Raw genomic sequence first — 24,148 nt, 5'->3', positions numbered from 1 at the left:
ACTGGAAAGAACCCTGATGGTTTTTAACAGAGGAATGAATATAGAAATTGTGGTACATTTACATAATGGAGTACTATTCAGCTATTAAAAACAATGACTTTATAAAATGCCTAGGCAAATGAATGGAACTAGAAACTAAAAATCCTGAGTGAGGTAAGGTAGTCACAAAAAAACACACATGGTATGCACTCACTGATAAATGGATACTAGCCCTTAAAAGCTCTGAATATCCAAGAAATAATTCACAGACCTTATGAAGTTCAAAAAGAAGGAAGGCCAGAATGTGGATGCCTCAGTTCTTCTTATAAGAGAGAACAAAACACTCACAGGAGGAAATACAAGGTCAAATAGAGGGGAAGGGATTGAAGAAAAGATCATTCAGATGCTGCCTCACCTGGGGATCCACCCCATATGCAGCCACCAAATCCAAGCACTATTGTTGATGCCAAGAAGTGCTTACTGGCAGAAACCAGATATAGGTGCCTCATTAGAGGCTCTGCTTTAGTCATACAGATACATGGGGACCCCAATGAAAGAGCTAGAGAAAGGACTGAAGGAGCTGAAAGGGTTCACAACCTCATGGAAAGAACAACATTATCAACCAAACAAACCCTCAGAACACCTATGAACAAAAAACACCAACCATTGAACACACATGGAGAGACCTATCACTCCACCCATATATGTAGCAGATGATAGCATTGTCTGGCATCAATGGGAGAAGAGGCCTTTGGTCCACTGAAAGTGCACTTCCCCCAATGTCAGGGAATACCAAGGCATGGAGTTGGAGAGGGTGAATGGGAGAGGGACCACCTTCATTGAAGCATGTAGAGGAGGAGAGGGGATTGGAGTGGTGGGTGAGGGGGAGATGACATTTGAAATGTAAATACAAAGATTATCAAATAAAATAAAAAAATAAAGACATGAAGAATATGTAACAAAAATTTTCAGATAAGAAAATTGTTCTCCACTCACCTGTGGAATAGAAACCTAGAAAACTTAGTAATGCTGCTCATTTGCCAAATGAAAAGCCCCATAGAATGTCTACTCACACCAGCTCATCCTCAGCAACTTCCTTCTGTGTTTGAAGATCTTTACTTCTAAGTTCTTTCAGCATCTGGTCGATCTCCTTCTGAAGCTCTTGTAAGTTTCTCTCTGCTGTCCTGTCTTGCCTTCCTAAGGTTTCATTCAGTTTTATAGCTTTTTCATTTATGGCTGTGGGTAGGGAAAATTTTGTAAATTAAGTAACAAGAATGTCACATGCACAGCTGGCATTCAATGCTTGGTCTTCTCACCATTCCCACCCACAGTGTTCCTGCTAAGAACCAGAGGCCAGTACCAAGACAGGCAGCAACCAAGAGAAAAAAGTGACATAGTTCTTCAGGTTAAACTCCTTTTGAGAACATAGTAATTAAGATATTGCATGCAACAGAGGGCATATAAACAACAAACAGACTCAAACTCTCTTCAGGTAAGAGGGAAAAGTAGATGTATGGTTCAGCACCGTGTTGCTGAACATGCAAAGTATTTCACATTATTGACCCATCATATCTACCACCTTTAGAATCCTGAGAATGGAAACATTTGGCTGTGAGCTCATTGAACATGGACCTGCCCATGCATTTCTACAGCCTTGTCATCTTCAAATTTTAAGGAAGGAAAAGGTTCATTGGTCTAGGGAAATAGATTGGCTGGAACAATGCCTTCAGCAATATAACCAATCTCAGGGGTCTGTGTTTACAGTGCAGTAAACAGGGTTTTGAGCTGTGCTTTTTAGAATATTAGGATTCTCCAGGTGCTTCAAGCACTCTACAAATGATGTCTGCTCTGCCAAGAAACTGCATGATAAGTTGGTGTTCTGTGTGAGATTGCATCTGGAAAAAGAATTCTCCGTCAAATAAAGGTTTAAAAACTTGGTGAATTGAAACAGTTACAAAGCACTATCATTCATTTTAGCCTCACGCTCTCAGAAAAGTGTTCTATGGGACATTAATTTGGTGAGTTGAAGGGAGATATTTTCTCAAGCTCTTTGTCTGTTGAATATATATTTCTACAATATTACCCATGAAAATCCTCAGAGTGAAGAGTCTGGCCTGCCCAAGAGCTACTTTCTAACATTTAAAGGTATATTTGATGACCTATTTAAAATGTAATAAATCTTGAATTTTTCTTATTGAAGAGATTTTTCAGATTTGTACTGGGCAGAACTCCTATGTCGGGTGTACACAGGAGCTAGGGTGGGCTTTGAGTAGGTGGCTCTGAAATGTCATACCCAACAGGAGCAGCTTGGAGCTTCTTAAAAGAAATGCAGAGACAAAGCTTCTGAGAGTCTCTGACCTACATCCTGGTGTTTGACCAAATCCTCCAGAGGCTTCTGATACTTGCTGCTTTTAAAGAACATTGCTGAATCAAAGAAGCTGATTCTGTCTCACCTGCTCTTTCCAAATTACCCCTTTTCTTTATAAACATGTTCACTTAGAAAGTTGCTGTAGCCAACACTTGTTCCTGAACATCACAGCTAACAACAGGATGTTTATTTTCCTTCCAAAATCATGATGCAAAATTTAATTCTTACATGATGGTAAAGATGGGGCCTCTGGGACTTTTATATCTGTTCTCAGAGATAAATCTCTGTGGAAAAGAGTTTGGTAGAAAAAGAATGAACAGAGAAAGAATGAGGAAACCCAGAACTCAGCTCTGTCCTCTGGAATGAATACGTCATTTCTCTTCAACTGAGGCAACATGTAAAGAAATGAAGAAATTAATGGGGTACAGAAAAATCATGTGTGTAAGAAAACTGTGCTGCATTAAGAGAGAGAACATCATTTTTATATATGAGGGTCAAGAGTCAGAGGTCAATGGTAGAACATTGCCCAGCATACACTTAATCCCCAGCACTGAGCAGAAAATTGAGCAGAAGGTCTGATCCTTCTATTGCTTATATAGGTGGGATAAGATTGTACAAACTAAATGGGTTATTAAATTCTTATTCCAAAGTATATATCTCTCCTACGGGGTTGGAAATAATTTAAAATGTTGCTTAAACTGACTTTACTTATTCCAATTTTATTTCAGAAGAGGGCTTTATGGTAATTAAAAATTTTTAAACAGAAGAGAAAAAGCAACATAAAGGGAAAAAAGAGAAAAGGAAAAATAATAATGAGGAAAATATTACTAGATAGAAAGGCATGCCATACTGTTTGTTCTGAAATATCACAAATCTGCTTGAAGTCATGGTAGCTGCTGCTGTACAACAAAGGATGGATGGGGTCTTCTTAAGAGAAGAGCACAGAACCTGTAAAACAACCAGCTCCTTGGAGGAAACAAATATACTCTCCATATTACATCTGAAAAACTCTTTTATGAGTTAAGTTTATCAGGAACAGTATTTGTTCATCTGTCCTGAGAAACAGCCAAATAACAAATAGTCATAGGGTTGATCTCTGTCCCTCACTAATTCTAACCTAGAAGATGAAATGTAGTTCACTCATCATCTGATCAAGAGTCAGGGCATAGCAGATATAAAATTACAGTTGACATAAAAATATACTGTGGTTGAAAAGAAGTTGATTATCCATATAAAGGCCATGACTCGTGATGGAAGATCCTATGTGAGATGAACAAGCCATCTATCTAAACAAAAGAGAAACAGACAAATGCCAGGTGAAACCATTCACTTTCCAGAGCATCTTAGTGCCAGTAACAAAATACAAACGTGTTCCTGATTACTCTATCCCTGAGTTATAGGTGAAGGAACAATAAGAGTGGCTGTGCAGCATCATATAATTAATATTTAGGCAATTCCTTTTTCTCCTCACCTTCCTTCTCTTTGCTATCTTCCTCCTCATCTCCTTTTCCCCCTTACTCTTCTCCCCCAAACTATTAAGCCATTTGTAGTACATCTTATAGAACATCTCAGCTAGAATTTAGCATATTTCTGGTACAGTGTACACAAAATTAAATTTTTTTATGTAATTGTAAAATTTCATTAATTTTATCAAATAGTGTCTATTGGAAGAAATTGAACCATATTCCTGTTTCCTCAGATATAACTATCCCACATGACACTGTACATGAATTGGAAGACGGCACACTAGCACCACAGATATACACAGATCATCTGACCAAAGCATAATGTGAAGAATGAGCCATCTCTCAGCTGATTGGCAATGCTTCTCCATCAGGTCTACAGACCCACAGATCTAGTTGACTATCAGCTTTACATTACTCCTAATGGTGACTTAGTGTCAATGAACAAACTCTAAGATGATACCCAGAAAAGAAAAAGGCCCATGATGATCAAACCACCAGCTATATCTATATCTCACTGTGAATAGAGGGTGAAGGACTTATTGCAATAAAAACGGAAGCTGTGAAGAAGCTGATGTCTAATAAGCCAAATTAGTAGTTATGTCTATGGTTACTTACTTGTGTGTGCATGTACCTTGAGTGTGTGTATGTATACCTCATGTACACAGATACCTTTACAGGAGGTGTTTGAGCTACCGGATGCCAGTGCTGGGAATCAAATCTGAGTCTTCTATAGGAAGAGCAAGTACTCGTAATCGCTGATCCACAGATCAACGCTGAACTAATTTTAAAATTAGTCTCCAGGAAACTGTTGAGTGTTGAGACTTCAAATAGAAGATAGGAAAAGTTACCTCCAGAGATCCACATGGAAGAAAGTGGCTCTCTTTTGTTGTTTGGGGGTATTTTCCAATAACATCAGTGGAAAATAATGCCAGGGAACATACAGCAGTTTCATGGACCAGAATATGCAGCACTGTAAGATTAACTGAGATGTTTTTCTAGAAGAAGTAACTTGTTCTGTTAAAAAAGAACCAACCTCATCTGAAAATGCTGTTGTTCCATACAATGGGGAGTCAGTCATTACCAATAATGAACCACCAGTTAGAATCTACTATGAAGTTTAGCTCATATCCCATCTATTTTTCCTTATTACCAAGAGAAATAGCAAAAGTCCACACATTATAGAACAATGAAGATGTTTAACTTTATACATCTTTAAAAATGTCTAGAGACACACAAAAAAGCCACCTTTTGAACCTTCTGAATATGCCTGCATATTTAACGTTTATTTCAAGAGACTGGAGAGCTGAGAGCTTCTTAGTCTGGGCTTTTGCCCAAAGAAGTGACTTCCACATCAGTTCTCAGCCACATTGGGAGATGCCAAGAACTAATTCCTAGGGAACCATGGATTAAATGCCAGGGAGCCTCTGGTGAACTAGGGTAGCCAAATCTCAAGCACCAGATGTTCTCTTACAACTCATACCAAGTGCTTGAAGAACCATTTTGAAAAATGAAAGAACAGTGCTTGTGTACCAAATAGAATGGTGAAGGTAACTTCTAAAAATAAACGATGAACTAGTTTTCAATCATTCTGATTAGAAAAATAGCAAAGCATATGTTTTCAATGAATTATTTAAACATCCTAGAAATTATTCCTATTCCTCACCCATAATCTTTATTTCATCAGCTGTCATTGCTCACTTGATGCTATAGGCTGTAGATTTCAACAAATCATGACCCTGATTATCTCAGCCACGATGCTTTTTACACCTATAACTTGAATGTAGAAATAGCATCTCCTTATAGAGGCTATTCAAATCCCCTGCAATCCCTTCTTTAAATTTTTCTGTAAGAGAAAAAAAGTTAAAATGCAATTTTCTAATACCTTCAGCATCCCGGACAAGCCCTCTAATGAATTCTTCCAAGGATTCTGCTCTGGTGTTGGTCCTCTCAGCATCTTGTCCTGTTTGCTCACCATCTGCTGTCACTTTGGTTGCCTAATGATCCAAATTTAGGAAAAGCATAATTAATAGAGATGATGAAGTTAGAGCTAGATAAGCTTCCTCTGGCTACATTTTCTTTCAAATTTTACTTTTAGCCAAATGCAATCGATGAATTATTGATCAGATGTACTGGCAATGACACCCTGTGCTCGAGTATACAATTAAACTTTATGACTGTTTCCATTAAATGGAAATCAGAGAGCTGTATTTGGTCCTATTAAGGTCCATTTTATAGGTGGTGACACAGAAGTGTTAAAACATAGTTATTTTGAAGTATATCTTTAAGGTTCTAATGCCAAAGTCTTTAATGGAATCCTCAGCCTCCACATGTTGCAATTTTGTCTGGATTTTATTTTCTGAGTCATGTGGTATGCAGCAATGACCTCTTGAGGGAGGAACTGGCCATCTGTCTCAATAAGCTTGATCCTATGGATACTGTTTAGATCAATATGTTAATTAAGAAACACAAGGGGTGGGGAGTGCTTAGCTCCTCTCTAGTAAATGCTGTTTTGTGACACTCCAAAGATGCCTATAAAACATTAAGGCAGACTTAATAATTAAGGCTTTCTCATATGACATTACCAGAAGTAATTGCAGAATCATACAACATGGTAAACAAAAGGAAACAGAAGCTCCCAAACAGCTCTCCCTTCCAATGTGTAGCCTAAAACGTACTTGCTTGTGTTCACACTGGAAATTCTTTGGATGCAATGGGATGGATTTCTGATTAATGCAGGCATAATGTGGTCAAATACAAACAGAATGGATGATATTAAATATTTCTTTTAAAAAATGCAAAGTTTTGATCACAGTAGCATGGGCTTACGCTTTTTTTCTTTTTAATCTTTATTATTGGATATTTTACATATTTATATTTCAAATGTTATCCTCTTCCCTTCCTCTCTCATTCCCCTCCCCACTCCCCTTGCTTCTATGAAGATGCTCCCACTCCCAACCATCCACTACCACCTCATCACCCTGGAATTCCCCTACAATAGGGAAATGAGCCTTCACAGGACCAAAGGTTTCTCCTCCTATTGATGCCAGACAATGCTATCCTCTGCTACATTTGTGGCTGGAGCCATGGATCTCTCCATGTGTACTCAACTGGTTGGTGATTTAGTCCCTGGGAGCTCTGGGAGGTTTGGTTGATTGATAATGTTGTTCTTCTCATGTGGTTGCAAACCCTTTTAGCTCAGTCTTTTCAGTCTTTTCCCTAACTCCTCTGTTGGCGTCCCTGTGCTCAGTCTGATGGTTAGCTGCAAGCATTCTCCTCTGTATCAGTATGGCTCTGGCAGGCCTCTGAGGAAACATCCATATCAGGCTCCTGTCAGCAAACACTACTTGGCATCAGCAATAGAGCTTGGGTTTGGTGGCTGCACTTGGGATGGATCCCCAGGTGGGGAAGTCTCTTGATGACTTTTCTTCAGTCCCTGCTTCACTCTTTGTTCCTGTGTTTTCTCCCCTGAGTATTTTGTTCTCTCTTCTAAGAAAGACTGAAGCATCCACATGTTGGTCCTCCTTTTTAAGCTTTGTATTGTCTGTGAATTGTTTCTTGGGTGTTCTGTGCTTTTGGGCTAGTATCTGCTTATCAGTGAGTGCATACCATTTATATTCTTTTGTGACTGGGTTACCTCACTCAGGATGATGGTTTCTAGTCCTGTCCATTTGCCTAAGAATTTCATGTAGCCATTTTTTTCAATAGCTTTGTTTCTTGGTATAATAGTATTACTCTTTTGTTCAAAAGATGCTGGTAATCTAGTTAGTGACATTGAATCAAAGAATCAAAAGGTACTTTTGTGTGATATCCCATGATGTTCAGGTTTGCATATCTGTAACACTCTACAGCAGTAGTTCTCAAAGTTATTACCAATTTGCTGGGTGGGCCAAACAATCCTTTTGAGGGTCAAACAATTTTTGTCACAGGGACTGCCTAAGATCATCCTGCATGTCATACATTTATATTAGGATTCATAACAGTAGCAAAATTACAATTATAAAGTAGCAACAGAAGTCATGTGTTTGGGGATCACTATAACATGAGGAACTGCACTAAGGGTTGCACATTGAGAAAGTTGAGAACCACTGCATAGTCTTGTGTTGGAATGTTTTCATTCTAGGAAGGACCAGAGAATTAATGCCTTTTTATAAATATCCAAGTGGATTTTGAATATTAAATGTTCATTTAGCCAGCACAAAACATGACAGGAGATGCCACAGAAATTGATCTGCATTTTATCTCTATCTTATGCCCCAGCCCTATTTGGGGAGGGGCCAGTAATTGGTTAAATTCAAGGTGGAACCTGAATCCCAACAATTGTTGCCCAGTTTTTAAATTTGCAAGTATTAACATCACAAGAATGAAAATGGAAGAATCCATTGGAACCATTTAAAACTCCTGTTTGCAGCAGGCAGCAATGACTTGGGGAATAGTGATCCACACACTTGATGCTCTGACTTATTCTTCTGAAATATTAATATTTATTAATAAAATAAAATAAAATAGTTTTTGAAAATTCTTCTTTGGCAATAAACTAGGCATATAATTTCTAAGTATCTCAATTACCTGCTTCCATGGTAATTGTTACATATGTGTTCCAGTAATATCTTTCAAAACAGTGTTCTCTAGCTATTTATAGTCATGGTTTAGATAGGTCAGAAAAGTTTACACATACATACACCCACATGCATTCCACACATACACATAAACACACACACACTTCTTCAATGTTAATTTTTATTGCCAATGAAGCTATTCAAGATATTGACAACTCTCCATAACCCCTCCTAATGTTAACATGTCACCAAACACCAGAATGGAATTGGTCTACAGTATGGTCACCTTCCAGTATATTATGAATAAATGTATCCACCAGCACCAGTATATCTTACTACACAATAATATATACTTTTTGACTTTAGGCATGTTGCCTATCTTAAAACAGTTCCTTTGTCCAGTTAAACAGGCCTATAAGCAATTTTCCTCATACAACTCATCAGAGTTGTTAGATAATTTGCTGTATCTTTCTAATTTCCACCATTGGGTGCTAGAATTTTGTCTCATTTTCTTTACTCCTGGGCAAACCAGTCATAGTCTGCAGAAAAACTGCAGGGGATCTAAAAATGCTGGAGGACAAGCTGGTATAAAAATAATCAAACCAGCCACATTTCTGAAGTGCTAAAGCCTGCTGGAGGGATCCAGGGCCATTCAGACTGACCATATGCCTGGTGATATGCTTGCCAGGGAATGTGGACAGTGGAACAGGTTTCTGGGCATTTCTCATTGCTCACATGAAGCTGATACTTACAAACTGCAGCTGAGGACTTGGGAGGAGAGCCAGGTAAGAGGCCCTCCATTTGCAGGGGCACCAAATTCTGTCTCATATCTTCTTGGTGACTCCATGTTCTGAGGATACATGAGACTACAGGGTGGTGAAGGAGGTTTGGGGTTCAGGAGAGGTAGAGTCCTCAAATCCTGTTCAAGGCTTACTTAGGATGAGTCCCTTTGTTACATATAACTTCCTCTCCCTGGAATCCAGACACTGGCTTGGGTGTTAAAGGACTACAAAGGGTTATACAATCAGCCTCTGCCAGACAGCATTCAGTGCAGATTTACAAGGGCTTACAACACATTCCACCCTGCGACTTTCCTTCCCTGAGAGACACCTCAGAATCTGGGCTCAATTTCTACAGGATGCAAGAAGAAGTATGAGTCTGGGAAACTCAAATGCTCTATTGACATCACAGATACAGAGGCTAGGGGGAATAGCCAAAGATTTATTGAATTTTTTTTTTTTTTTTTGGTCTGTGCCAAGTGCTATTGCATATATAGCTAATATCCAGGTATATGAGGAAAATATACAGAGAGACAGAAATCTGAAGTGCGAAGAGGCCATGATTGACATGAAGTGTACTTAAAAGCGTTGGATAAAATCAACACCCTTCACAGTCCCCATCAGAACATCCCTTAAATATAGATATTTCAAATCATGTTATCTCATGATACGATAACTAGGTCATCATCTGGTCAATAGGACCCCAGAAGAAACTCATAAAGGAAGTCATCTACAAACGCCTGGGGCAGTGGACATTGGCAGAGGAGCCACTTAGGGTCATTTCTGCCTTTGAGTGCTAGACTGTGTTTGTTCCCAAGGTTGCCAGGCACCATCCCTCCTACTAGATATCATCATTCCTGACAAACAGCAGGGTGTACACAAAGAACCAGTTCACCTAGGAGAGGCTTGTAGTCATACTACTGATGGGAGCTAAGTATCAGCTGACAGGAGCTACCTTCAGGATTCGGTCTGGGTGTTCTTTTTGCTTTAGAAAATTGTCATTCCTATCTCTGAGCCATACTCCCTCTTCACTATGGTCATTACATTTTACTTATCCAAACATCTTTCATCATCTTTGATTCTCTTACTTCTATATTCCCTGTTTGTATGCTGCAGTCTTTCCAGTGTTCCTATATAAAAATGCTTTACACACCAAAACATCTCCCTACCTTTGATTATCTTTTGAAAATATTATGCTCAGTCAACTAGATTATTTTCCCCTGGTTTTTAGTTTTGTTGCTTTATTTCAGAGTATTTATATCCAGACAGCATGCTTGACCACTGTGCCAACACTAATTTGCATTTGAATAGTATAGTTTTTACCTTCCTGTGGTAGCTCAAGCAGTTCTCACCACGTCTCTTAGAATCTGCACATAATTTTCTTGGTTGGATATTACTAGTGTCTTACATTGCAGGCTTCTTTATGTTAAAACAAGAACCTAATGGAGCAAATCTAACTATCGAATAGACAACATTGCCTTAATGGCGCCTGCTTTTGAATCTGCCGACTCATAGGGGTTCTTGCTATACTTAAATTTCAGATGTAATAATTCACATATTTCCAAGGGTCATCTTTAGACACTAACTGTGCTCTGTATCTAAGTGTAAGTGGCTCATTCCCCAGGCAAGCTGCTGGACTAACAACACACAGGGAAAGAGAAGCTATCACCTGGCCTTGTGGAATAACAAGGGAGACATTTCTAAAGAAATGCCTCTCTAAATATGTCCTCTGTCTGTTTTCAAAGGTGAAAACGAAAGCAACACGGTTTGTGACATTGTCTCCTACCCCCTTAAAACGCAGGAGGGAAAGGAAAAGGCAATCGATGATAGTAACGTGAACTTTAGAAACCTAAAATAAGGCAGCACAAACACAGGGCATTGCTGGCACTTAGACATTGAAAAACTAGTTGTTTTTTTTTTTTTTTACTTTTCGAGAGATTGATTAAGCTTGATTTTCAATAAACAGTAAAAGATAATGTAAATGGAAGTAAATTTTGGCATTCAGGCTGTTTATAGCACTGTCTTCTCATAGGATGTAAAGCCTGTGGGAAGAAACTTCTAAAGAACATACCTAACTTAATGTAAGTGCTGCCTCCTTTTAATACAGTTTTAAAGAAATTCAAAGTCAGTACTGATTTTGGATTTGTCTACATTGTCTTATAGCTATCCTGATGCTAATCTTTTTAGCCAGAATTGTAGGGAAATAGATTTCTCTTTTTAAAATGAGCGCCAAATATGTAAGTGCCTTTGGGTAAAAAGGCAGGTGGTATAGCGGCTAAGTAGAATGAATGAGCATGAGTCTTAAACCATATATGCCTACCTGTCAGAGGAATGGAAGATTTAGTTGTGAGGCAGCTTCTGGAGCCTAGTGAATCTCAACATTACCTGATGTCAGAATCATCTAACACATTCATGAAAATTCCAGTATCATGATTCTTGAGGGCCTGGGCCCTGACCCAGGTAAATTCTAGATGAAATGCTAGTCCAAGACAGTAGGTATTGGAGAACAGGAAGTTGTGGCTATTGCATGAGTCAGGCTCTGGTCCAATCACAGAACTCCTTGCTTACTTATTGTCTATGTAGCCTACTATTAGATACTTGAGTCCTCTACCCTTCTGCTTATGGTTTCATGTTTCTACAAAGGGTTGGATTTTCCAGCACCTTGAGCACCTGCAGATTGCTGTTAGCTAAGTAACTAAAGATGTATGATTCCTACAAGAAGCCAACTGCTGCAGAAGTGGTCCTGGAAGGGGAAGGTACTAAATATAAACTAAAGAAGATAGAATAAAGTATGTTTTGTCCAAACATCCTGTCAGATATACTACAGTAACAGAAGACCTTGGGGGAAATCCTGAGCGTACTTTTGTAACTTCTGAAAAATCTAAAAAAAAAAGATTGATTTTAAAAATTAACATTGAAATTAAGTACAAATGGATCATAGACAGGTATATAATGAAAAGCTGTAAAGTTTCTAAAAGTTAAGATAAAAGGAAAGCAGCAGCAACAAGAAACCCAGACATCCTTGGGTGATGGTGATGAATTCTGGGCTAAAATGCAAAATATACACTCATAGGGAATAAAGAAAGAACAAAAGATGAACTGATATACTAGACTACATTAGAACAAGAAACTTCTGCACCTTTAAAAAAATAAGAAAATGAGCAATAGAATAGAAAACAATTACCCATTACCCAATAGAAAACAAGTATAAGAACCTTTAAAATTTAACAAAGACAGGCTGGGGAGATGGCTAAGTGAGTGAGGTACCTGCTTCACAGATGTGAAGGACTGAGTTTGGATCCCCTGCATTCAGGTCAAAAGCTGAGCATCATAACCCGCCTCTCTATAATGGCCTAAATAATTCAGGGGGAAAAGTCAGTCTAAAAATGCTGCATTTTGTGTTTCCAATTATATGACATTCTGGCTGAGACTACATGACAGAGACTCAAGGTAGAGAGACTATTCTGTAGTACATGATTATATGGGGTGTTGGCTTTCTATGCTTGTGTGCAATAAAAAGAATGAACAGTAAAAACAGGTGGCAGAGCTCGGAGAAGAATAACATAGCACTGTAGGCTCACTGACGATGGCAAATGTCCCATTCTGGTTGAGCAGGTGAACAGTGGAGTAGTTGTGTGTGTGTGTGTGTGTGTGTGTGTGTATGTGTGTGTGTGTGTGTGTGTGGTGGGGGAGAGTGAAGGTGTGTAGAGACTCCCTGTACTTTCTAGTTAAGTTTGCTTTGGGACTTTAACTGTTCTTAAAGGCTTCTAAAGATATACAAATTTAGTCTGTTGAGAAGGAAAAAAAAGGATGTGGGGTAAGACACAAAAGAGATCTGAAGAGATCTGACATTTGTAGTGAAATAGTCCTGTGTTTTCAGACGGAAATCTTTAGGCTAAACAGATTCAGGGAGGGCAGAAACTGGCAGCTTTACTTGCAAGTTTAAATTATCTGCAGGTCTGCCATAGAGTTTGCAATGGTGACACCAGCAATCAACAGTTGGGTAAGTGACATCCTGTCTGTTTCTTGGCCTTTTCTCCTAATAGTTCCTGACCGGATTAAACTGTTGCAGTTTTGGCAGTTCTCATGTATGCTTTTGTTCATTTCTTTTATGCTTTATTATGTATTTGCATGCAGTTACATCATCCTGCCTACACCTACACACACACACACACACACATGTACCACCTACACACACACACACACACACACACACACACACATGTATCACCTACACACACACACACATACACACATGTACCTACACACATACCACCTACACACACACACACACACACACACATACCACCTACACACACATACACACACACACACACACACACACACACACATATATGACTAAAAGCTCCAGTAGGGTAGGTGGAGCCTTGTTAATACTTTTCATCTGCCAACCCTAAGCTGGGCTTTGGATGGAGTGGACAAACAGAGGGAGATGAGTTGAACCAAATAGATTTAACAAGACTTCTTTAAACTCTCTTATTCTTGCAACAAGTCAAGAGTTGCTAGTTAAATTAAACCACTGCATGTTTTACTAACTTCAGCCAGAGGTTTTGCTCTATCTTCACATTTTGCATGGGTGAGCTGAGTCAATGAAAAGGGATTTCCACTGCGATTTGGACCCTCAGGGTTGTTGTTCGTCAATATGTGCTTAGAAGCCATTTAATTTTCCTGTGGAAGTTTCTCTGATCCAGTATCAGATTTTGTGGAAAGTGCAGGACCAGTGCCAATATGGAGCTGGGTTCTTCTGCTCAGGAGTCCCAGACTTGTAGCAAATTGTAAAGCCATTGTTAATTTATTCCCTGTTAAACCTTCTTTAAATAGACTAGGTCCTCTCCAAGGATATTCTAACTCTTTGTCATTTAAATCCCCTGGATCCTAGGTTGTAGGACAGTCTCCATGGTCATGAATTTTTCTATCCACAAGATGGCAGACTTTCTGTTGTTTTCCTCTGCCTCCAGTGGTAAAAAGGTCCTTCCTGCAGTTTTGACAATTCAGCCTAAACCAATTGCTAGGAAAAGCCAGCTAGAAGCAGCATGGATTTTTATATCCTGACTCTAAATGGTGTCTTAAATGCTCCAGATTTTGACAGTAAAGATTTCATTTTCTGAGTAGGAATACTGCTTGAGACTGTATTTCTGTAAAAATGTAGAAACTCCATGAAGATGAAAGACTCACGTATTTTCATCTGTTTTTCTTTTCTTTTACACAATCAAGGACAGAGGTTTTTGATACTTAGGATTGATTAAAAGACACACACACAAAAAAAAACCTTTTACAATGGAGTCTACTAGATAAAGTTTTCAAAATATAGTCATCTTTAACCTATTTTTCCTAACCAACGTCAAGTATGTCAATCCTGTTTATTGATTTATTGCTTGTGCATTTGGAGAAGACCACAGGGAAATAAAAATTCCTTTGGAGAAGAATTAGCAAACCATTATTCCCGGAATTTGTGAAAAGAGAAGTTGTGAAATAGAAAGATTTCAGAACAGAGGTGATGTTTGCTTTGATCTGAAGGCAACCAATTTCCTAAGATGTGTGCTTTAGGTACATTCACAGCTTTTTCAACTTACCCTGGTCAGAAGCTCATTCATTTCCATCACGAGTGTGTTCACGTTGCCCTCTGCCAACTGAATGAGCCTCTCTGGTGCCCGCTGTGGTGAGAGCAGGTGCTGAAAAAGATTTCAGACCATATACATCTTAGCAAATGGTTTGGCCGTCATCCTAGGACTGTACAGAGCACATCCCCCCCCCCATACACTTGAATACTTAGTACTTCTACCTTCAATAGAACAGAAACTACTATAAATGGGCAGTTAACTTACCAACTGCCAAGCCAGATATGTAGGTAAATATTAACACTTGCTGTAGTTTATTGAGAAATTAGTATGCACCAAAGTTATTTTTTGTTTTTTTATCCTTTCCCCCCATTAATGTCTTATAAAAACTTTGTGAGATAAAAGTTACGCCATTTTCTGAATAAGAAAATGCTGACCACAGAGAGGTTTTAACAATGGCTTATCAGCTGGTACTGAGTTGAGTTTCAAAGTATCTTCGCATTTACCAAGGCCCTCATTCCAATCAGCATAGCTTCTATTTACAAGTAAGAAAGAGAGCAGCTGCTGCTACAAGGACCTTGCTTGCTAGGCTGGTCTTGTTGTCAAGATTGGTAGGAGCATTATACACACAGCTATGACAGATTCTGTCACCATCTATGGAAGACTATTTTTAGACAGGGTCCCTGTGGTAGTGATAAATATAATGAAAATTAGGCCACTCTGCAAGCTTGTTAGAGGGCATACTCTCCACATTCTTGTACATATAAAAAATACCCAACTCCCATTTCATGACTAAATAGGAGTGACAATTATTCCTCGTTGATAATTTTAGTACCCCATTTTGCTTATCTAGGTAAGATTCACTATAATTTACAGTTAGAGCCTTACTTTCTCTTTCTAATGGCTCAGTTGATGACTAGCTCCTGCTTTCAGGAACCTGGTCCATGGTGGAGGCCAAGTCTAAGTCTGAAGATCATCTGTCATTCTTTATGCACTCTCAAGGAGAGAGATGCTGCTCGATTCCCCCATGTGGTTTAATGACAATGATGGCAATGAGTTAATAGGTCTAGCTTTGGCCATCATGTCTATTGTCTTGATGGCCTTTGGCAAGAACTTTAAAACCATAACACTATAAAATATAGTTTCTCAAAACACTGCAAATTATCAAGAGAGGATACTAAGTTTTCAAATAGATAAATTATGGAAAATAGATATGAAGAATGAAGAAAAGACTGGAACTTCAGAACTATCAAGGTCATTTTCATAAAGTCTAAGACATAAGGAAGGAGAATGACAAAGCCTTTGCTATTAATGATGCCCATGGGTAGATCCTCTCAGAGAGTGCCTCCAAGATCCTTGTCATCCACATGTTATTTTTTTAAAAAAAGTTTATGTCCAACAGAAATATTTGATTTAATAACTTACTCCCTAATCTGTATTCTTTCTATGTGTGTGGAAAATCATGGGTCAGCCTCCGTTCCATGAAGTATTTATGTCTGAATGTGAGATGTCTAGCTGTCAAGGTTGATCTTTATATTGTCCAGTCCTCTAGAGTTTCAGCCTTATCTCTCCCAAGCAGACCTGACTTCTAATGTCTGCCAACAGGTCCGGTGCACATTTGTGCCTCATGCAGGTTGTTCTCCAAGGTAAGAACCAGTGGGATGATTCTGGCCTGGGGCCAGGGAGGCTCAATACTGGCTGACTAGATTTTCTCACACAAATTATTTTTGTCTCTTTAGGGGTTAGAAAAGATGTTTAGTCTCAAAGGCCCAAACGTCATACTGTCTGTATTCAAGTCTCACCTCAACATTTATTAGCCACATAATTTATGCTTCATACAAAAACTTCACTATGCCTCAGTTTCCCTACTTAAAAATACAGTACTTTTGTTTTAGTCTTTTCAGACAATAGCAGCCAAAATCTCTATAGACTTGGTGGCTTGCACAAAATGGACAGTTCTAAAATATGAACAGCCTAAGTGCCAACTAACTGAGTTGCTGGTGAGGATCTGAACATGGTTATTATTTCCCTGTGTTCTGAAATGGCTAGTGAAGAGAAAGCTCCTCTTCCAATTCTTACAAGGATCATATTGAATCATGAGGGCTTCATCATCTGTCCACAATTTAACAATCATCACCTCCCAAAGATTCCATTTCAAAATACTGTTACAACAGGAAAGAGGCTTGTGTAGTTCATAAACTGATGTGTTGAGATGCTAGTCTATAAGGTTTTTAACAAGTGTGCTTTTGGAAAGTGATTAGGTGATGAGTGAACCCCTTTCTGCATGGGATTGTACCCTCTAAAACATACCCAGAGAACTCACTATTCCTTTCTAGTATATGGGCCAACAACAAGTAGCCATACATATACAAGGAATGAGCCCTTTCCAGAAATGAGTCTGCCTTCAACTTGGGCTTTCCAGCTAGCAGGAGTGTTACACTAGCATTCCTATTGTTTATATGCTAGTTATGGCATTTTGTTAGGGCAATCAAATAGACTAAGATACAGTTTTAATATAGATGCTTAGGGAAGCATACGCAGTTCATCAAAAGTCCCTTTCTTGGGTTTAGTTGTCACATATTATAATATATTTACAATCCCCCCACCACAGGACAGTAGACAAAGCTACTTTAATGTAGAAGCACATTCATCACACAGTTTTCAGATTCCAAAACAGAAGAAAAAACAAAACAAAACAAAACCAGGCATTCTGTTCCATATACACTTATGTAACATGATTATATCTTGAAAATATGAACCAAATCAACAATATTATCTTATTCATACTATTCATAGTAATCAAAGACCTTTAATGTTTTTCCTATTTGCATTATATAAATTTTCATGAAATGTTAGTTCTTTTTATTGCCATTGGCAATGGTGATGATGAAAAAATACTAAAGAATATATTCCCTAGAAAAGCACAACTACCAGTCAGTGAATGAAGTAAAGATTTCCTCCTTTCTTACCAGCACTTCGCACATCTCATCCGATTACAACTGCCTCTGCCATCCAGGTGCTAGCAAACAAACCTGTGCTCTCACCAGTTTCACCCATTTTTTCCTTTTTCTTCTTCTTTTTTTTTTTTTGGTATTTAAAATTTTTAGAAGGTATGTGTTAAGTATGCATTTTTGTTAATGGCATATTATTATTCCACTATTTAAATTTTATTTTGCTTTTTCTTTCCCCCTTTTCTCCTTTTCCTCCCCTTCTCTCCTTTTCCTCCCCTTCTCTTTCTCCTTCCCCCTCCTCTCTTGTTTTTCTTTCCTGCTTTTTTTTTTTGTTTTTTTTTTTTTTTTTTGTTTTGTTTTATTTTTTAGACAGGGTCTCTCTGTGTGGCCTTGACTATCATCGCACTTGCTTTCTGGACCAGGCTGGCCTCGAACTCATAAGAGATTCACCTGGCACTGCCTTCCAAGTACTGGGATTGAAAGAGTACACAACTCCATCCCTGGCTGTTTAACTACTTTTTTTCCTTAAGCAGCAGAAAATCTTTGTAAACTTCCTGAGTGTGTGGGAAAATCAGAGCAGTTAAGACATATACAGGGGGCCGGAGTGCAACCAGGGACCCTATGGGGACCCTATGGCTTCTCAAGTCCTTGAGAACTGGGTGACAACATATGAGTAACGACTTCTCACCCTACATAAATCATGTTAATTTCTAAATGTTACTTACTAGCCATTCACAAATTGAAAGCTAGAGTTTTAGAACAGTTTAGAATGCTTTTAATTGGTACCTTCCTAATGACTTTCAAAGCTGCACAACATTTTGATCAATTTGTTTTCTCAGGAATATTAAAGAGCAAAAGCTTTCCTGGATCCCAGGATATAAAACTAGGAGTTCAATGCTAGGTAGGCCTTGATCTAATGACTTGCCTTTGCATGGGTCAAAGGTCAATTTCAGTGCATAAGTTGTGTGCACTTGACACTTCAGGGCCCTTTAAAGGGGGTGGTTCAGTCCTACTGTAGAAATGAAGAACTGAGTAAACTACCTGCCACTTGCAGAGAGGTCAGAAGCAGTAGAGATGTAGTCAATATCATAGTCTCTTTGCAAGAAGCAATTTACTTTCAGCCAAAATCATATTACTTTAGATTAATGCTTTTAATTTGAATTTTATTGGTTTTACAGACTTTTGTAAGGATTAATTTGTTTTGATTTTATGGAGCTATAAGGGGTACATACCTGATTTTATGTTTTCACATATTTAAGTCACATAATAAAACTGATTTACAACAAACACAGAGGATAGAGAATATTTGTCTTTAATGGCAATCTGCATAGTACAGTTCTCCAGTTTGGAAGACCAGTTTAGGTGTTCCTTTCCTGCATTTGCTTTCCTGATTTGGAGAAGTAAAAGAACATGGACAAATGATGGCAAAGACTGTTTGGGACACCTCGTTCACCTCAGCCTCTAGAACTGCTGCTATTCGGGCCCACACCTACCTTGAGTTCCTGAGTCATATTTTCAAGACCATACAGAATTTTATATGGAGCAGGCAGTGGGCCGGTGAGGTTGATATTCATGGCCATCTGCTCTAGACGAGCCAGGTCACCAAGAAGAAGGCCTGTGCACCCGTCTCCACAAACTGTGAAAGGGGAAGAACAAAGAACATTTGCTCATGTTGAACACTTCAGCTAAATGTTCAAAGATCCTGGCTATGTAACAGTTTGTGGTCCAAGCATAACTCTATGAATGATGATGAGATGCAGCATCTCAGATAGTTAATATTATCACACTGATGACAACTGACGAAGAATGAGAACAGCACAAGAGCAAGTCATATCTATTATGCAGAACCGAATGACAGAGAAACCAAAGAAGAGCAAATGGAACTTGCATTGGGGGCGGGGGGGGGGAGCATATTGCAGAACTAGTAAAGGAAAAGGCAAGACACAGAAAGTAAATCCATGAGAACTTTGCACTGGAATGTTCTCCATACCCAACATGCTGTTCATCCTTCATGGTACAACAGAGCATCAGTAGCAATTTCTTCTGCAAAGGCTTCATGGACTATGAAAAGAAGCTATGTAAGTACTATCTTGATACATATTAAAAAGATTTTGCATTGGATTGAGTGTGTGCGCATGTACGTACAGGAGCAGATGTACATGTGGGTATTCTGTGTGCTTGTGGGGGTCAGAGGTCAATGTTAAGTACTCTCACTGAACCAGGGGTTATGATTTGGGATAGGATGGCTGGTCAGCAAACTGTCAGAGATTCTGGTCTTCTGGATTCTACCTTCTGGTGTTTAAATTACAGGCATGAGCTGCTATGCCTTGCGTATGTCGCACAGGAACCCAAGGCACCTCGAGTGCTATGTAAATACTAGCAACCAACCTTCATCTCTATCCCCACATTTTGCACAGTTTAGTTTGACATGGTAGAGTAAGGCATGCATCTTTACAACAAGAAGCACAGAATGCCATAATTATGCTGTACACAAAAATCCACATAAACAGATACAAATTCTGTCTTCCAGTCTGTCGATAGATCAAAACCATAGCCATCTTAGAAGAGAGAAAAATATATAACATAGATATCACTGAGTTCTGGAACATGATTGGCTCATGCCCCAGACTGGCAAGAATTCAATTAGTTCTCTAAACAGCACTTCCCTGAGCAGTTAATGGAGAGGAAACAATTAACAGAAGCTCATAAACAAAGGGAAAGAAATACAGAGGGCAATTTTTTTTTTTTTTTGATAGAACAAGCAGTTAGAGGTAAGCTGCCATATCCCTTCCCAGGGATCTTACGGCCCCAGCAGGGCTTTTAATAAATCAGTTCCTTGTGGGTGGCCAGTACAAGTGTAGCATGTCATCTGAGTTGCTCTGCAAGTTCCTGACATTTTACAAGTGAGTGAACAAGTCTCAGGAGGCAGGGGCAGAAGTTGAGAGCTAGAACCATGTCTCTTACTGTTCCTAATAGAAGGAAAGAGAATTTTTGCATCATGGAAACAAAGTAAGAGGATGAAAGGGCAGTGGCTTCTTCACACCTTGGACAATTCGAGCTTCAGGAGACCTGCCAGCAGTCAGCTTTTGTATAAATCATATGGCAAGAGATGATGAAATGCTGGTTGGTACGAAGATATAAAGATCCCCAATGTGGTTCTCAGATTCCATTTGGCTTCTGGACCACTGGAAAAGTTTTTAGAATTTCAGAGATAAGGCAACCTTTTGGGTTTCTGATTCTGGAGGTGATGGGATGCCATGCTTTCTGATACTTATGTTGAAATGTACTTCCCTGACTGACAAGCTTAAAAGGGACACCGATACTGCAGGTTTGGGTACAGCACTGAAGTAACAGGTAGATCAGGAGTCTTAGCATCATCTTCCAGCTTAAGAAACAAGCAGAGCCTTGGGCATATCTATTCCAGCCCACAAGTCACAGGCTGTGTTTGAAAAAAAATTTATATAACACACATAGGAAAGACTGGACAGTCTGATGGGGACCAGAGGTTCTTAACTTGGGGTACACAGTAGAATCACAAGGATTTACAGTGTGATCTGACCTGGGCCTTCCCCTTTCTATCTCTTAAGATTGGGTTCAATATGTCCATGAAAAAACTCAGCCATGAGTACTTCTAAAAGATTCCAGTTGATTCTTGAAGGCAGGGTTTTGAAAGAGTGTGCCATATGGAATTGTGGGAATGTGCAGTTTCCAAAGAAGGAGGTTACTTTTCTTGCTATTTCATCTGTCTGGAAATTTCAACTTCACCCCCTTGGTTCATAAGCCTTCAGATTAAATGTGTGATTTTCTGAGGAGGGAGACATGACTACTGAAGTTATTGTTAAGTGAGCTAATAAGTCACAACTCACTTCTTCATGTTTTAATAATTTAACTATTATGTTAACTATTGTGTACTGGTTATTATATTTTATTGTTTACATATTTATAAGTTGTTCATCCTTGATCTTAGAGTAGACTTTAAACATCTTTTGTTGAGATTTGATCTTTTGCTTATATTATAATCCTAAATATTGACAACCCAAGGACTGGTTACCCCCAGAAATGAGAGAGTCTTCATGTACCCAAGTGACTCTACATAGCCTTGCTCCAAGTTATTCTGATTGGTGAATAAAGATGCCTACAGCCAATAACAGAGCAAAAGAGAGTTAAGTGCAGCTTTTGGATTCCTAGACTTGGGAGTCCACAAAGGAAGACGGTGGAGAGAAGAAAGACACTATGAGTTAGATGAGTCATGAAAACATGGAGGATTGGCCAACTGGAGTTAAATGCAGCTAAGATAAATCTTAGTAAGTGATAACTTGGGGTTATCAAAAGGGAAATAGATTTTTTAAAAAAAGATTTATTTCTTTTATATATGTGAGTACACTGTGGCTATCTTTAGACACACCAGAATAGGACAATGGATCCCATTAAAGACGGTTGTGAGCCACCATGTGGTGGCTGGCAATTGATCTCAACACTTTTAGAAGAGCAGTCAGTGCTTTTAACTACTGAGGCATCTCTCCAGCCAAGGAAAATAGATTCTAATAGATTAGAGGGTAGATATCTGCCTAGCTCTGTTGCTGATTAAGGCTTATTATAATAATAAAGGTTCTGTGTCCTTACTCTGGAAACTGAGTGATCAAAGGTGGAATAGATTAAGCAGATAGGAGATTAAACATCTATGATAACAATCTTTGCCACTGTGTCTGGGACATTGTACACAGTTTGCACATTGTTATCTTGGTTAGAGAAGGATAAAAAAACGTTTTGGATGAGAATGACAGGGGCTAGTATGGCATAACTATGCATCTTCATGAAAAAAAAAAAGGAAAAACAAGGAGATAGGTGTTGTGGACATGAGGGAGAAAGGTGTTGGTGACACAGGAAAAGTTTGAATGGGAGAATGGTATGTTTGATGGCAAAGAGCCACACAGATGCATAAGGAATTCAGAACAGGATAAGAACAACAGTTGGAGGAAAATATAATATCCTTGTCAGTGCAGAAGCTATCTAAACTCAAGACGGGTGCTTGTTCTTATGATACTCCTGGCAACATACCTAGAGAGGTTTATGCCCCACAACTGAAATATTTGTTTATCTGTTTTTATTGCTTCTCAACTCAGAATAGCTAAGGGACAGAATCAGTTTAGATATCAACCAATTGGTGAATAAATAATCAAAATGTGGCAAATTACACAATAGAACTGCATTCAGATACAAAGGAAAATGATATGGAATTTGAAGGTAAGTGGATGAAAGCAGAAAAATATTATAACAAATGAGATGGCCCAGACAAGGAAAAAACAGACATTGTGTTTCTCCTTAATCTCTGGATCTAAGCTTCTAATCTCTAATTTTCACAAATCTCGAGGAAGGGGAGATAATATAACATTAGGTAGCAAGGGGAAGGCTGGGAATAGAAGGTTAAAGAGGAACAGGATGAAAGAATATACCAAGAAGGTGAGGGGAGGGTTAAATAAAACCTAGTGTGAAAAAGCCAATGAAAGTCTACTATCCTGTAATTAAACAAATTAACCAAACAAACAAGGTTCATGTTAAAACTGTTAGAAAGGAGAGTCCTTCACACCAGGAAAACATTCTGTCTAGAAGCTATGGGTTGTTACACAAAATCACAATGCCAGGTGTAGTACATCTCTTTATGAGTATTTGGTTAGGGAGACTTTAGAGTCTAGAGAACATCAAAGAATAAAGTTCTCCAAAGTATTGTAGACTCTTGTCATTCTTCTTGGTCACCCTCCAGAACTAGATGATAAGAGACATGGTGCAGAGTAACTACATGAACAAACTTGGGACTGAGCTGACAATTCCCTCCCTGCTGGCTTAGCTTCCATAGTGCTGGAAGGTGCTATGCAGGCAGTCGGGGAAGAGGAGATAATTAATATCTGGTTCTATAACCACTCAAAAGCCCACAGTTGAAGAGGTCATAGCCCCTATGGGGGAACAAAAATGTGTTGTTTAACTAAATTGATATAGCATTGAACTACATTCTAAATGTATTTGTTTATATCCATAGATAATTATCATTCTCAGCCATAATCAGAGAACTCTGTGTTTCCAGAGTTTTTTATAACTATGGTTATAAAAAAAGTCTTGGCTATAAAAGATGCTGAGAAGTAAGAATTGAGTGTTCAGATCTAAATAAGATAACATATGGCATTCCCTCCACTGGTCAGAGAACATGGAGAAGAGAAGCTTAGTGAATCCCAGAGCCAGAAGACAAGGAGAAGGGCAGCAGAACACCATCTTTGGGTCACATACAGCCATTGTAGTTGCAGACTCTCAAAACATGTGGCTGGCTGCACTGGGTCAATTGCAGCTGTCCTCAACAGGCATGATCCAGGAGGGACTCAATAGGCCTTGTCCTACACTGCTGAATTATTACCTACTGATATATTCAGGAAAGGGGGAATGATTACTTTCAGGTGTGTACCCTCTAGTGATCCCACCAG

At 38.8% G+C, this 24,148-nt stretch overlaps 1 protein-coding gene across 1 annotated transcript in view; it reads right to left on the bottom strand.

Moving 5' to 3' along the window:
* The window catches only part of LAMA2 (laminin subunit alpha 2), a 551,725-nt gene that overhangs the window by 121,510 nt on the left and 406,067 nt on the right, over positions 1-24,148 (bottom strand). The window contains exons 33-36 of the mRNA XM_080929510.1: positions 19,172-19,314; positions 14,743-14,841; positions 5,696-5,807; positions 1,053-1,215 (exon numbers count right to left, since the gene is read on the bottom strand). Coding sequence (XP_080785636.1) covers positions 1,053-1,215; positions 5,696-5,807; positions 14,743-14,841; positions 19,172-19,314 — 517 coding nt within the window. The remainder of the gene's footprint in view (positions 1-1,052; positions 1,216-5,695; positions 5,808-14,742; positions 14,842-19,171; positions 19,315-24,148) is intronic.

This window comes from Micromys minutus, assembly GCF_963924665.1.
Source record: "Micromys minutus genome assembly, chromosome: 15".
NCBI lineage: Eukaryota > Metazoa > Chordata > Mammalia > Rodentia > Muridae > Micromys > Micromys minutus.
This window is presented reverse-complemented; position numbering and strand designations above follow the sequence as displayed.